Source organism: Aethalodelphis obliquidens, unplaced genomic scaffold (genome assembly GCF_003676395.1).
Source record: "Aethalodelphis obliquidens isolate GAN/ISIS:26980383/991018 unplaced genomic scaffold, ASM367639v1 scaffold10, whole genome shotgun sequence".
Taxonomy (NCBI): domain Eukaryota; kingdom Metazoa; phylum Chordata; class Mammalia; order Artiodactyla; family Delphinidae; genus Aethalodelphis; species Aethalodelphis obliquidens.
The window spans coordinates 8,026,157-8,041,175 of NW_020837954.1; the positions used below are offsets into that span (position 1 = coordinate 8,026,157).

General features: G+C 39.8%; 1 protein-coding gene and 1 long non-coding RNA gene across 11 annotated transcripts in view; one reads left to right on the top strand and one right to left on the bottom strand.

Annotated features, from left to right (window-relative positions):
• LOC113622652 (uncharacterized) overlaps positions 1 to 15,019 on the top strand; it is a 39,903-nt gene that overhangs the window by 21,613 nt on the left and 3,271 nt on the right. Inside the window, exons 5-6 of the long non-coding RNA XR_003433606.1 lie at positions 6,010 to 6,183; positions 13,527 to 13,681. This is a non-coding gene — a long non-coding RNA (uncharacterized LOC113622652). The remainder of the gene's footprint in view (positions 1 to 6,009; positions 6,184 to 13,526; positions 13,682 to 15,019) is intronic.
• The window catches only part of HEATR5A (HEAT repeat containing 5A), a 112,396-nt gene that overhangs the window by 5,413 nt on the left and 91,964 nt on the right, over positions 1 to 15,019 (bottom strand). For 9 of the 10 annotated variants that reach the window (XM_027111000.1, XM_027111004.1, XM_027111002.1 and 6 more), the window contains 6 exons: positions 13,518 to 13,737; positions 9,779 to 10,027; positions 7,925 to 8,052; positions 6,020 to 6,167; positions 4,896 to 5,168; positions 3,085 to 3,309 (listed from right to left, as the gene is read on the bottom strand). In XM_027111000.1, coding sequence (XP_026966801.1) covers positions 3,085 to 3,309; positions 4,896 to 5,168; positions 6,020 to 6,167; positions 7,925 to 8,052; positions 9,779 to 10,027; positions 13,518 to 13,737 — 1,243 coding nt within the window. The remainder of the gene's footprint in view (positions 1 to 3,084; positions 3,310 to 4,895; positions 5,169 to 6,019; positions 6,168 to 7,924; positions 8,053 to 9,778; positions 10,028 to 13,517; positions 13,738 to 15,019) is intronic. The other variant, XM_027111003.1, reaches the window with a different exon arrangement.

Here is a 15,019-nt window from a genome sequence, read left to right on the forward strand (position 1 = left end):
TTTGCCTAGAAAAGGGATGCCGCTTCCCTCCCTAATAGTTCCAACTCCAACCCCATTTCCACCTTTTTTTCCCCCATAAGCATGAACTCATACTAGAGCCTCATCTAAAAAATAAAATAAAATAAAATTCCTTGACCCTGTATCTTCCTTCAGCTTTCTCGTCTCCCTGTCGAGAGAAGCCTGTACTTGATCCTTCCCCTCCCTTACTCCTCTCTTGTACCTCAACACTGAGCGTGATCTCCACAGTGTATTTTACACTGCTGACCACTCTCGAGTCATTAAAACTCTCTTTTCTTTGGCTTCTGTTTCTGCATTATATTCGGAATCTCCTCCCATCTTGTTGCATAAACCCAAGTTAGGTGATTTCAACCATCCCATGACAACTCCCAAACGCATGCAGTCTAAAACCATCTCTAGCCAGACTTTCTTGAAGCCCAGACCGCTTCATATTTCATTCCACTTGATTATCCTGTAGGCATTTCAAAATAAACTCACTATCTTCCCCTGAAAACCCTCACTTTGGTATTTCTGTTAAGGGAACCATGAACACCCAACTCACCTTACCCCTTTCAACTCCTAAACCAAACTATCACTAAATTCTGTTAATACTTGCTAAACATTTTAGTTTTCATTATTTCATTCCTCGTTATCCTTACTGCTACTACCTTGTCTCCAACAGTCTTGCTTTTTTCTCTATACTGCTGCCAGAGTGAGTCTTTAGAAATGCAAATCCCATCACTTTACTCCAGTTTTAAGAACACATGCCTATTGAAGGCAGCCCAAATTACCAATCATGCCAAACCTTCCATCATCTGGCCCCACTTACCATCCAACTTCCATCTCTACTAATCACTGTTCACCACCCTCTTACTCTTTCCCCTCAAACCCACATTCTCTCGTTGCTCTACTTACCGTCCCCAAATGTACCATGCTATTTAGGTCTGCTGGTCTTAGATCAAAATGTTGCGTGAGAATCCTTTTCTATGATGTCCATGTGGAGAATGGAGAATGCTTTCTAATCCTTTAAGAAACTGACTGTTTTGAGAAGACTCTTGTGGTAGCTACAGAGGTGTAGCACTGAGCTCCCCTTCGTGAGGGCAGGTGCTGCCCAGCTGTGAGGCATGCAGTCAGCTGTTAGCTCCTCAGGGTTGGCCTCAGCCCCCGAGTTTGCTTGACTGAGATCACAGTCTTCAGGGGGCAGCCACATCTGAAGGAGTGTAGACACTGCTGTCCTATGGGAGGCACTGACAGGCAATATTCAGAGCCGCCCAGCAGGCATGCTGAGCTTTGCTGGATGCTGGTACTGCAGCTTGGCTTCTTTAGCCCAAGATTGCTTTCCCCATTCCCTTCACAGGCGTTGTTCCTTAATAAGCCTCTTGCTCCCCAAACTCCATCTCAGCATGAGCTTCCAGAGAACCCTACTGTGACACTCTGCCTGATTCACTCAAACAGAGCTGACTACTCTATTTTGCCAGTTGGTCTTTTTTTTTTTTAAGTTTTTTTTTGATGTGGACCAATTTTAAAGTCTTTATTGAATTTGTTACAATATTGCTTCTGTATTATGTTTTGGTTTTTTGGCCATGAGTCATGTGGGATCTTAGCTTCCTGACTAGGGATCCAACCCATACCCCCTGCACTGGAAAGCGAAGTCTTAACCACTGGACCACCAGGGAAGTCCCTATCTCCTTTTTTTAATACTAGAAAGGCAGTGATAAATAAGACATTACTGTTGCCTTCAAGGAGCTCCTATGGTATTAATCATACCTTATGGCACTAGCCTCCCCTAGACTCCCAACTTTGGGCACATACGTGGTCAATAAATGTTGAATTCAACTGAAACCTTTTTACCATACAAAACAGAATATGGTGAATTGTGACACTGATAAACAGAACAAAGAAGGCAGGGATAGGGACTTCCCTGGTGGTCCAGTGGTTAAGAATCCACCTCCCATGCAGGGGATGTGGGTTCGATCCCTGGTCGGGGAACTAAGATCCCACATGCCGCGGGGCAACTAAGCCTGTGCGCTATAGGGCCCGTGAGCCACGACTAGACAGCCCTGCACGCTGCAGCTACTGAGTCCATGTGCTCTGGAGCCTGTGCACCACAATTAGAGGGAAACCCACACGCCGCAACAAAAGATCCCGTGTGCCACAACTAAGACCTGATGCAGCCAAATAAATATTTTTTTAAAAAGGAGATAATTTATAATATGTCTAAACACTTTTTACAATTACCATGACATAATATTGAAAATAAGACCTACTCAACAATAACAAAGGGAAAAACTAAGTTTAATGGATATTGAACATAATACTAGCTATCATTTATAGATATATGCCAGGTAAAAAGCGAGATGCTTTTCGCATGTTATGTTATTGCACTAACAGTCTCCTGCAACACAATCTCCTTATTTTGTTAATGAGAAAACTAAGGCTCAGAGAAGTTGGATAACTTGTCTAGTCACTTAGCTAGTAGGTCCTGGAGGGACCGATCAGTCCTGTATTATATTTATAATGTATACCTTATGCAGTTTTCAGTACATTGTGCATATTAAAAAAGTTCTGTCAGCTAGACATGGATGATACTGTATTTTAAAATTAACATACTATTACATTTGAAGGTCTCTCACTGTCAACATACAGGCTGCCAGTCATTTAATTGCATTAACGTTAAAGATACTAAAATGAGGGGGCTTCCCTGGTGGCGCAGTGGTTGAGAGTCTGCCTGCCGATGCAGGGGACACGGGTTCGTGCCCCGGTCTCGGAAGATCCCACATGCTGCGGGGCAGCTGGGTCCGTGAGCCACGGCTGCTGGGCCTGCGCGTCCGGAGCCTGTGCTCCGCAACGGGAGAGGCCACAACAGTGAGAGGCCCGTGTACCGCAAAAAAAAAAAAAAGATACTAAAATGAGACCATAGATATTTTCTGTCTACGATACATACCCTCTAAACAAGTATGTAGTGAACTGTGGTCTCCTTTAGGTGAGACTGCCAAACATGATCAAGTAAATAGCTAATTCTCAAAAAACTGTCCCTCTTGCTTTTTAAAACAAACTGAACAACTGCTTCCAAAGAGCCTAAATTACCTGGATCCCAACAGTCAAGAACTGTTGTTAAAGCACTACGGAGAAGGTCAGTCCAAGCAGTATGGCTCTTTTCTGCTCGGGCCATGGGAGAAGATAATATTCCTTTCAGAGCCTGCAGGGAAGCTGCAACTGTTGAAGATAGCTGGCCCCCAGGTAACTTCACAGCAGTTTCTCTGAGGACTCCAATTGTGAGGTACAGTATAGTAGGGAGGATTGAGATGCTTCCTGTAATGTTTTTAAAAAACACTATTTCAGTCTATATACAGTTCCTCAGAGAAAATCACCAAATGAGTTAGATAATGTCAAAGATTTCTAGCTTTTAAGATTATTCTCCATTAGGGATTATAACTGTTAAGATAATTTAAATAACTTTAAGATTTTAAAGGGTGGATTAAATTTTGGTTATAATTGGAGATGTTATTTAAAGTATATTACAGTACCATTATCCATTGCTGTGTTATTTTGTTTTATTTGGTAGTTGACAAACATTGAATTTATTTTTACTTTTTAGTGTGGTAAAATATATGGAACAAAAAATTTACCATTTTAATCATTTTTAATAATTCAGTGGCATTAAGTACATTCACAATGTTGTGCAACCACTATCACTATCCATTTGGATTTTATATTAAACCCTTTTGAAGCAATTTGTAGTGAATCACTCAGTACAAAATATTAAAAGTTTCCATGGCCACTAAGTAGTTAAAAAGTCACTTTGTTTAAAGTGAAAGAGAAGAGACTAAAGCTAAAATAGTCAATCAATTTTCCCAGAGGCTATCAATAAAACTCATATCGTATATTTTTGCCCCCAATCCTCTGCTAGTCACTTTTTCTGCTACTATTGGTATAAGACAGTGTGTGAGAACAAGGAATACAGGTTTAAAAGTCAAACTGAAGCTTAAAGTCATGTTAAAAATAGAACAGAATGTAAGTTGGTCAAGACACATTTAAGGAGAAATATGCTTACCAATTAAGAAGTATCTATTAAATACTGAGTCCCTATTATGTACTAGAGGATACAAAATTTCACTGGAAACAAGACATATGTCTGTATATATATTTACCTTCTCTTTCTATGATAATCAATTACATATACCTCTATATGACACATAAAAACTACATATCTACATATGGAAGCTACACACACACACACACACAAAACAAACAAACAAACAAAAAAGAAAAACAAAACTCAATATGAGCCAGAGTTTTTAGGGAAGCCTTCACAGATGAGGTAGGGCTGGAGCTGAACTTGAAAGGAAGGCAAAATTTTACAAAGGAGAGAAGGGGTGGGGTCATTTCGGATCAAGTAACACCATCGACAATAGTACAGAACAGGGATATGCATGAAGCCTCCTGGGTTTAAGGTTCACACAGAAGGAATCAGGAGGCAGTTGTACTCTGCAGAGCCTTAAACACTATATTAAAAGCATGGACTTGATTCAAAACCGAACTGGATATGATGAGAAGCTTCTGTTGTCACTGAGGCAGGGAAAGTCCATTAGATACTGTATACCAAAAAATGCCCAAGAGCTAGTAATTGCCATCGATGGGTTTACAATATTCTCAACCATGGAAGAGACTATCTATGTAGAGTACATGCTGTCTCTGTATTTACTTTCACCCTTTTAGTAAAACAGATTACTGGAATATTGTAATGTTAACCTTAGAGGATTAAAGACCATATGCAAAGCTTTGGGGGTCAGCATTTGTGTAATGAGGAAAAGATAAGCAACCATTACCTCCATTATCTATCAAAACCATTTCTCTCCTTCCAGGTCAAGTAAAGCAAATCAAACACCACAACATACCTTCAGGAGAGCACACTGCAGGAAGTTCAGAGAGGATAACTAATGCAGCGGAAACCAACCTACTTCCATCTTCTGACAGCATCTGTGGCTTTGTAGCTTTTACTCCTGGGCTACCTGTCAATTTAGGATTTAGCTCTGGGAGCTGTCTAACTAGAATGCATACACACAATTCCAGTGTTGCAAAGACCAAAGATTTCCCAGGCACAAGTCCTCCTGTGTCCTTTCCCTCTCCAAATTCTGGCAAGGTTTCCTTTTCAGCAGCCCCATCATCAACTAAAAGACAAAAAGAACAATGTTGAATAAATGCTTCAGGTTTGTTTTGCTTCTGGTAGATGGCAGTTTAGTTCATTTCTGTTGTAGGTAACACATTTAAATGGGTGAAGTCTTGGGTCTTAAAGAATGAAAGAGAAAGTTACGGAGGTAAAAGTAGTTGTCTTTATGTGGACTTCTTATTGCAATGGATCAAAAGAAATCCTCGGTGACCTTCTCAGCCTTAAAATATTGTCTGGTTAACTCCTTGCTGTTAAGGTGTGAACCTGATAGCTAGAGCTCCAGCACTGACCTTACCACCTTAATATTGGTAGTGGCTGGGCAGAAAGATAGGAACTGAGGTCCCTGATGTCTTTAAGAAGCTGCCATCTCAGCCCAGGACTGCCAACTTCTGGACTTCTTTTAGATGAGAGGATAAGTCCTCGTGTTTTAAATCTACTGTTATATTGGATTTTCTGTTATAGGTAGTCAAATGTAATCTTAAGTGATAAACTCACCAATACCAAATTTGACTTGTAAATGAACAATTTAATCACTTTGCAAAACTTAAGTTATTAAAGAATTGTCAGTAGTTCTTTCCATGTACATTGGTAAACACTTAAAAGTAGGTACTCAATCAGTATAAAGAATTTTTTTTCCTTCCAGGGCTGTTAAAATTCTAATTTTCCCAAGGAATAGTAGTTTACCTACTGACAACATCCAAGCTAACACGTCGAGGTGCATGAGAGGATTTGAAGCCATACCTAGAGATTTGTACCATACACAACAGATTCTCAGAACGACATAGACACATAAGCAATACTTAAAAAAATAATGATGCCGTGTGATTAATTTGGCATTATAGGAACATTCACCTTCTGCACTTCGTCTTTTCTCCTTCACATGTTCTTGAGCTGCACAGATAATCTGCCTTACCACTTCAAGAGAAGCCAGCTGAATGGAAGGTGATTCTCGGGTCAAAATTACTCGATGTAGTACATTCAACAACTCGATACCCAAGTCCTATCACAGAAAACAGGTGAGACTATATGGAAAATTACATACTTAAAAAAAAAATACCAATGTTAAATGCCATGACAAAATTCAGAGAAAGAAACAATGGTCCATAAAAAATAAAGGTGTTAGGGCAATGAAGTTATGTAACACTTGCTCCACTTTAAACCAACTCCAGGTTGGTTTTTGTCCAATCCTGTGGGAGATGGCACTATGACAAAAGATCATTTTCACACAGGTCCTAAAGTGGGAAAACAAACGAGATTTCTAAAACAAGATGAAAAATGTGGCTAAAAGTATATACGGACTGCCATGTAGATTCCTAGATTTATATTTAAGTTTTCTAGTACTAATAAAGAATGATGGCGAAGTATGACATTAAAAGTGGATAAGTTATTAAGCACAGAATGAGTATCTCTCTAAAGGATAAAATACACTGGACAAATACTATTTCATTTTCCCCTTTTCTTTTCTATTGGTTACTCTGGTGGCTTTCTTTCATCTTTGAAAATAATAGTAAAACTGTCATTATGATACTTTTTTTTTTTTAAAGATGTTGGGGGTAGGAGTTTATTAATTAATTTATTTTTGCTGTGTTGGGTCTTCGTTTCTGTGCGAGGGCTTTCTCTAGTTTTGGCAAGCGGGGGCCACTCTTCATCGCGGTGCGCGGGCCTCTCACTATCGCAGCCTCTCCCGTTGCAGAGCACAGGCTCCAGACGCGCAGGCTCAGTAGTTGTGGCTCACGGGCCCAGTCGCTCCGCGGCATGTGGGATCCTCCCAGACCAGGGCTTGAACCCGCATCCCCTGCATTAGCAGGAAGACTTCCAACCACTGCGCCACCAGGGAAGCCCCTATGATACTTGTTTTAACATACAGAATAAACAAGCAGAAAAAGTTTAAAATTTATTCAAGTAAAATCCAAGTCAGGCAGGAGCCTGATTAATACTTTAAACCTAATAAACGATAGTAGTAATAAGTTAAATAACTGTATAGAAAAGAAATCATACCATCCATTTTTCTTAACATCCAAGAGTCAATTTAATATACAATTCAATATACTGGTAGTACCTGATGCTAAGGGTGCCTGCCCAATACAGAGTTGCTCTTGGGAAAGCAGTTAAAGGAAGTGCCATTCTTTGTACAGTGATTTTTTTTTTTTTAACATCTCTATTGGAGTATAATTGCTTTACAATGGTGTGTTAGTTTCTGCTGTATCACAAAGTGAATCAGCTGTGTACAGTGATCTTTTAACCATGGTCACAACTGGGTCTGATATTAGTGTCTGACTCCACCTAGAGACTAGCCAGTCGTCTCTTAAAAAGACTTGGATCCGAGAACTCAGCCAAGAGGAATACTATGTAACTGACAATAACTACGTGAACCAAGAAGAAACTCTCTCAGGGAAATGGGGTATAAGATACAGGTATATACGAAAAGCAGGGTGCACTGAAGCGGAAAGAGACAAAGACAGTATGATATAGAACCTTCCCATCATTGCAGAAAGTTCACATGAAGAGCTGCTGCACGGAGTGGTTGGCTGGTGGCAGCAGAAATAAGTGCGACAGAAGCAGAGATAGAAAGAGGCATGACTGCTCCTGGGTCAGCACAGTTGCTGATGCCATTTCAGTTCTGAGGCCTAGCTGTGCAGTTTTTTAGTCTCCTTTTTACTTCTCCGTGTTTACTCCCTATTCACTGTAGTAACCTGGACATGTTTCTGTTCCTGTTCCTTGACATGTACAGAAGCCAAACAAAAAACAAGAAATCACCTGATCACTGCCAATTTTAGATCTGGGCCAAGGAACATCTAGAAGGGCCTGTAACGCATGTAAACAAGCAGTAATGCTTTCCATGGTTGCATCTGAACGTAAGGAACACAGAAATTCCACACTGATTCCTGTAGAAAGCAGAAAAAGAGAACGAGGCTTCTTTGAGATTCTTACTTTATGAAGTTAAATAATTTTCTATTTTGATAAGGTATACAAATAAACTTAGCAAAAAGGTAATGCAAATAAACCACAATGAATTTAAGACTAAACAAGTGATAAGGCAATCTCTTAATAGTTTGTTTTTATCAACATATACATAAATAATAATCTCAATTAGGCTTGCTCACTACTGCAAAAATTGCAATAAAATTGCACCAGAGAATTTAACATGTAGAGTTTCATAACTTTATTTTGACTAAAATTTATTGAGTGATTACCATGTATCAGGCATTGCACTTTAAGTATATCATTTCACTCTCACACTATCTGAGAAAGTAGGTACTATTATTACCACTCCTTTTTTTTCTTTTTTTTTTTTTTTCTTTTTTTAGTGGTACGCGGGCCTCACTGTTGTGGCCTCTCCCGTTGCGGAGCACAGGCTCCAGATGCACAGGCTCAGCGGCATGTGGGATCTTCCCGGACCAGGGCACGAACCCGTGTCCCCTGCATCGGCAGGTGGACTCTCAACCACTGTGCCACCAGGGAAGCCCTATTACCACTCCTTTTAAGCACACAGAGCTTAAATAGTTTGCTAAAGGTCCATAACAATGGGGCACACCAAGAATTTGAACTGAGATACTGTACTGCATAGCTTATGCCCTGCCAATCTTCATTATATAAAAGTTCATTTTTATCTTTAAAAATTTTTTTATTTAAAAGAAATATTTATTTATTTGGCTGCCCTGGGTCTTCATTGCCTCATGCAGGATCTTCGTTGCAGCATGCACTTAGTTGCGGCACGTGGGACCTAGTTCCCTGACCAAACTAGGGACCGGACCCGGGCCCCCTGCATTGGGAGCACCCCCCTGCATTGGGAGCACGGAGTCTTCGCCACTGGACCACCAGGGAAGGCCTAAATGTTTGTTTTTAGAAAGCTCTCATCTCAAGGCAAGCGAAAACAAAATTTTAACATACCCAAGGAAATAAGAAATCCGGTCATGTTTGGCCTGGTAAGGAATAACAGAAGCTCTATGAACCATAAACCTTACTTAATCACTTGCCTTTATAACTCTCACATGTCACTTAAATCAATAACTTATTTATAGGTAATGATCTAATAACTTGTTTCCTCAGAACAAGGTAAGTATGAAAAATATTTATTCTAGAAACTCACTGTACCTAGAAAGATACTTCACTTTAAAAATGAAGTTACAGGGCTTCCGTGGTGGCGCAGTGGCTGAGAGTCCGCCTGCCGATGCAGGGCACACGGGTTCGTGCCCCAATCCGGGAAGATCCCACATGCCGCGGAGCAGCTAGGCCCGTGAGCCATGGCCGCTGAGCCTGCGCGTCCGGAGCCTGTGCTCCGCAACGGGAGAGGCCACAACAGTGAGAGGCCCACGTACCGCAAAAAAAAGCAAAAAAAAAAAAAAAGCACGTGGAAAGAACTAGGCTTCTTTTGCAAATTTTACATACATTCAACTCGATGCTAAAGCCAGCCTGTAATGGCATTCTAGACTTAATATAATGAAATTTGCAATTTTATAAGATGTATACAAGCTTACTCACTTGTATACATCAAGGCTATCACTAATGCCTAATAAAGAATGAAGTAATAGCTGCCAAGAGCTGATAGGCAGGGGGCACAATTCAAGAAAAACTCTGTAGGGTCAGAAGCTAGTAAGGTCTTTTACTGACCTAAAATAAGATGGAATCTCTCAGTGTAGACATCCTCAGGGGACTTTACTGGAGCCCCAGATGATGACCCCTGACACATGGAAGTTGGTGTTACAGGCCTTGAGAGATTAGGTGCTCCCTCATCTGGGTCAGCAACAACAAAGCCTGTGCTTGTAAGCCACAGTGCTGTAGCATGGAGGATAAACGCCCAGGAGTTGTAATAATGCGATTTTGCGTTTTCACTAGTCTCTGCTGTGTAGAAAGCACCACCTACAAAAAAGGGAAAGCAAACAGTTTCAGGAGGAATAAACGAAGAGATGAGCTCACACTACATTTTCCGTTTTATCTGTTACAAGATATAGACCATTTCCATCATCCCAAAATTTCCTTTGTGACCCTTTCCAGTCAGTCCCCTACACCTCAAGGCAACTACTTTTTTTTTTTTAATTTATCCATTTATTTTATTATTATTTTTTGGCTGTGTTGGGTCTTTGTTGCTGCGCAGGGTTTCTCTAGTTGTGGCGAGCTTCGGCTACTCTTCATTGCAGTGTGTGGGCTTCTCATTGCCGTGGATTCTCTTGCTGCAGAGCACGGGCTCTAGGCGCACGGACTTCAGTAGTTGTGGCACGAGGGCTCAGCAGTTGTGGCTCGCGGGTTCTAGAGCACAGGCTCAGTAGTTGTGGCGCACAGGCTTATTAGTTGCTCCTCAGCATGTGGGATCTTCCTGGACCAGGGCTCAAACACGTGTCCCCTGCACTGGCAGGCAGATTCTTAACCACTGTGCCACCAGAGAAGCCCGGCAACTACTTTTTGACTTTTATCACCACAGACGTTTTGCCTGTGCTTGGACTTCACAGAAATGGAAAAATATCCAGTATGCACTTGTTTGTGACTGAGGTTTTTTTTAAAAATAAATTTATTTATTTTATTTATTTATTTTTGGCTGCGTTGGGTCTTCATTGCTGTGCACAGGCTTTCTCTAGTTGCAGTGAGTGGGGGCTACTCTTCGTTGCAGTGCGTGGGCTTCTCACTGCGGTGGCTTCTCTTGCTGCGGAGCATGGGCTCTAGGCACGCGGGCTCAGTAGTTGTGGCTCGCAGACTCTAGAACGCAGGCTCAGTAGTTGCGGCACACGGGCTTAGTTGCTCTGCGGCATGTGGGATCTTCCCGGACCGGGGCTCGAACCTGTAACCCCTGCATTAGTGGATTCTTAACCACTGTGCCACCAGGGAAACCCCTTTTTTTTGATGTTGGCCATTTTAAAAGCTTTTTTTCGGGACTTCCCTGGTGGTGTGGTGGTTAAGAATCCGCCTGCCAATGCAGGGGACACGGGTTCGAGCCCTGGTCCAGGAAGATCTCACATGCCGTGGAGCAACTAAGCCCGAGCGCCACAACTACTGAGCCTGTTTGCCACAACTACTGAAGCCTGCACGCCTAGAGCCCGTGCTCCGAAACAAGAGAAGCCATTGCAATGAGAAACCCACACACCGCAAGGAAGAGTAGCCCCTGCTCGCCGCAACTAGAGAAAGCCCGCACGCAGCAACCAAGACGCAACACAGCCAAATAAATAAATAAAAATAAATAAGTTAAAAAAAAGTTTTTATTGAATTTGTTATAATACTGCTTCTGTATCATGTTTCAGGTTTTTTTGGCTACTATGCATGTGGGATCTTAGCTCCCCAACCAGGGATCAAACCTGCACCCCCTGCATTGGAAGGCGAAGTCTTAACCACTGGATCACCAGGGGAGGTCCCTGTGACTAAGTTTTTGTTTAACAATGTTTTCAGAGATTCATCCATGCTGCTACATTATCAATATTTTGTTATCAATGATTTTATTTCTCCTGAGCATACAACTGTTGGGTCACAGAGCTGATGTATCCTTACAACTTTGTAAGAAAATTTGCAGGCTAATTCTTAACTTTTTATTTTATTATTATTATTTTTTGCGGTACGTGGGCCTCTCACTGTTGTGGTCTCTCCCGTTGTGGAGCAGAGGCTCTGGACGCACAGGCTCAGCGGCCATGGCTCACGGGCCTAGCCGCTTAGCGGCATGTGGGATCTTCCCGGACCAGGGCACGAACCTGTGTCCCCTGCATCGGCAGGCGAACTCTCAACCAGTGCGCCACCAGGGAAGCCCCACTTTTTATTTTTAATCACAAAATATTTTAAAACAAATATGTGATGTGTATATGCGTGTTTAGAAGGTGAAAGACTTATAGGATCTGAAAAGAAACCAGAGTATGTGTATGCACGTATAAAACAGATACCTATTTACCTATCTCCAAGATTAACATTTTGTCTTTCTTAAATCTCTTTCTTAGAAAACAAACAAAAAACTCCTAAAACTTTGTACACCACTAATTCTTGCCCGTCCTTTTGTAACCACTTTCCTCAAGTCACTGTGAATCACTCTCATTATGGTCTTACACTTTCACTCTAGACGTCTGTATTCATAAATAATAGATGCTGTTATTTCTTGTGTGAGTTTCCTTAAAAGCCTCATACTGTGTGTATCCTTTTTAAACTTGCTTTCCCCCCAACACTACGTTTTGATGATTTATGTGTCATTAACATTTGCTGATAAATTATGTCAATAAATCAGTTTATTTCCATTTTGTTTCCATTTTTAATGCTATTGAAAGGTACAAAGTACAATAAACACTCCACATATCTCTTTGTGTATAATTCCAATTAAAATTCTAACAGAACTTGATAGGCTGACCCTAAAATTCATAGCAAAGAGTAAAAAAAAATAATAGCCATTTTGGAATAACATGAAAATTAAAAGCAGCTACCAAATATCCAATCCATAAAATGCAATATTAATAACTGACTATAAAATTAGATCCCTAAGGGAATCTAAAAAAAGAGTAGATATATGTATATGTATAACTGATTCACTTTGCTGTACAGCAGAAACTAACACAACATTGTAAAGCAACTATACTCCAATAAAAATTAATTTAAAAATTTTTTAAAATTAAAAAATAAAATTTGATCCCTATCCTCATTCCACACACATAATATAAATTCTAGCTGGACTAAAGTCCAAAATGTAAAAAGCAAAACTGTAAAGCTTATATTTCTTTATGACCTTAAGTTACAAAGAAGTATCAGGCACTATACAAAAACCATAAACAACTGATTATATTACTTTTAAAAAGATAAAAGAGCAAACTACAGGCTGAGAGAAGATACCTGCAAGATATGGAATCACAAAGGAATAGTATTAAACATATGTAAAGGATTAATAAGTCAGTAAGAAAATGTCAAATAGTAGAAAATGGGCAAAGATTATGACTAGGTGATTTATGGAAAAAGAAACTTAAACGTCCCATAAACCAATGAAAAAAGATTCCCAATCTAGGAAATAAACCAATGAAACTCTTTCATACTCATCAGATTGACAAAAATTATTAACAATGATAACATATAATGATGGGAAGATGTAGAAAAACAGAAGCATGTTGCTGTTTGTAATGTATGTTGTTTGTATGCAATGTATGTTGCACATACATTGTTGTAACCACTTTGGAGAGCGATTTGGCAGTGTCTTGTGAGGTAAGATGAGCATACCTTATGACTTAGAGATTCAACTTCAGGGTCTCCACCCTGAAGCAACTCTCCCGTGCTTATTCGATGAATGAAAATTATTCTGGGAAAATGTTTCAGATAAACATTACCTGCTAACGGAGAAATTTTGAAAATACATGTTATTGACTGTCATTCTAGGGATTATGTAAATATTTTCCCCCCTTACCTTCAACAGGAAGCTGGGAGGCAAATTCTGAAGGCAAAGTTAGGAGAGCAAAATCCTGAAGCGCAGCAAGCCAGAGCCTACTTAATGTGCCAAGATCTGCGTGGACTAAGTCAAGCAGCCCGTCTGATGAAATCGACCCGTTTCCGACACACTCTTCTGAACAGGTAGTCTTCAAAGGTTGTTTGTGGTTTTTATGTCTTTCTACAGCAATTATGTAGACCTGTATAAAGGTTACTTTATAAATAGGAAAATCTCGTACCCACTGAAAAGGTGTTACAATATTTTTATCTTGCTGAAGAGGCAGACTTACCTTGAGCCTGCCTCCTGGACTTAAAATGTATTGTGATACCAAGAAGGTATACATATGTAACCACACACACAAAACTAGGGTAGAAAGATCCAAAAGCATTATCTTCAGTGAGATATATGAGGGATAATAAACATTTGACAAATATGCTGCCACCTTGCAGTTTACAACCATGACAGCTATAATTAAATGATCATGGCACTCTTTTTTACTAAGCCTAGACATGGCCTTGTAATCCATTTCAAAATATGGCTACAGGCAGCCATCTCTGAATTGAAATAAGCTGAATATCTTCTTTCAATGTTACCACCAAATTACTATAAAAAGTTTAACTATATAGATTTAACATGGACTACAGAATGTTAAAGTATTCAACATTGTACATAATGTGTACTATCTCTTTATCCATAACTCCAAAATCCAAAAAGCTCTGAAAAATCTAAGTTTGTCGGCAAATCAATCTGGTGGCAAAACACAAAAAAATTTATGTGAAGCTATTTATACAACGTGAATATTCAAACATTTCACACAGATATATTTAAGTGTTTGATTACAGATTCTATGGTATTGTCCCAGACATCCTAGATGAATACATGAAATATGCAGCCAAATTTTAAATCCCAAATATATCTGGCTCCAAGGATTTCAGATAATTATGGACCTCAATTACATGGAACTTGTTGGCTAGTCATTACTTTCACTAAGGAGAGAATAGGAGAAAGTAATGGCTTAAGCAAGAGTACAGAGTTTCAAATTATTACAAAGAACACTATATAAGCACAGAGTAATTTATAAAATAGGTTACAGAAATTACAGAATCTCTGTTTGCTCTATTAAAAGCATATGTTTAAAGCATTTAGAGTTGACTGTTAAAGATCATTAGATCCAACTTATTAAATCTAGGCAGAACTACTTCCTGAGATTTGTCAACACTAAATAATGACAAAAATAGACACTTTACAATCTTCTGATTTTGATTAGCCCCACTGAAGGAAACCCTTTCTTATATGTTGGTTAATTCTCTCAGTTGCAATCTGAGACTATATACTTCATTAAAGTGATACATGAACCAAGACTGGCCAAGTCTGGTAACTGCTGAAGCTGGATGACGGGTATATATGAGTTCACTGTACTATTCTGTGTAAACATTTCCATCGTAAATTTAAAAATTATATAGTTTTCTTCCTGATTAGAA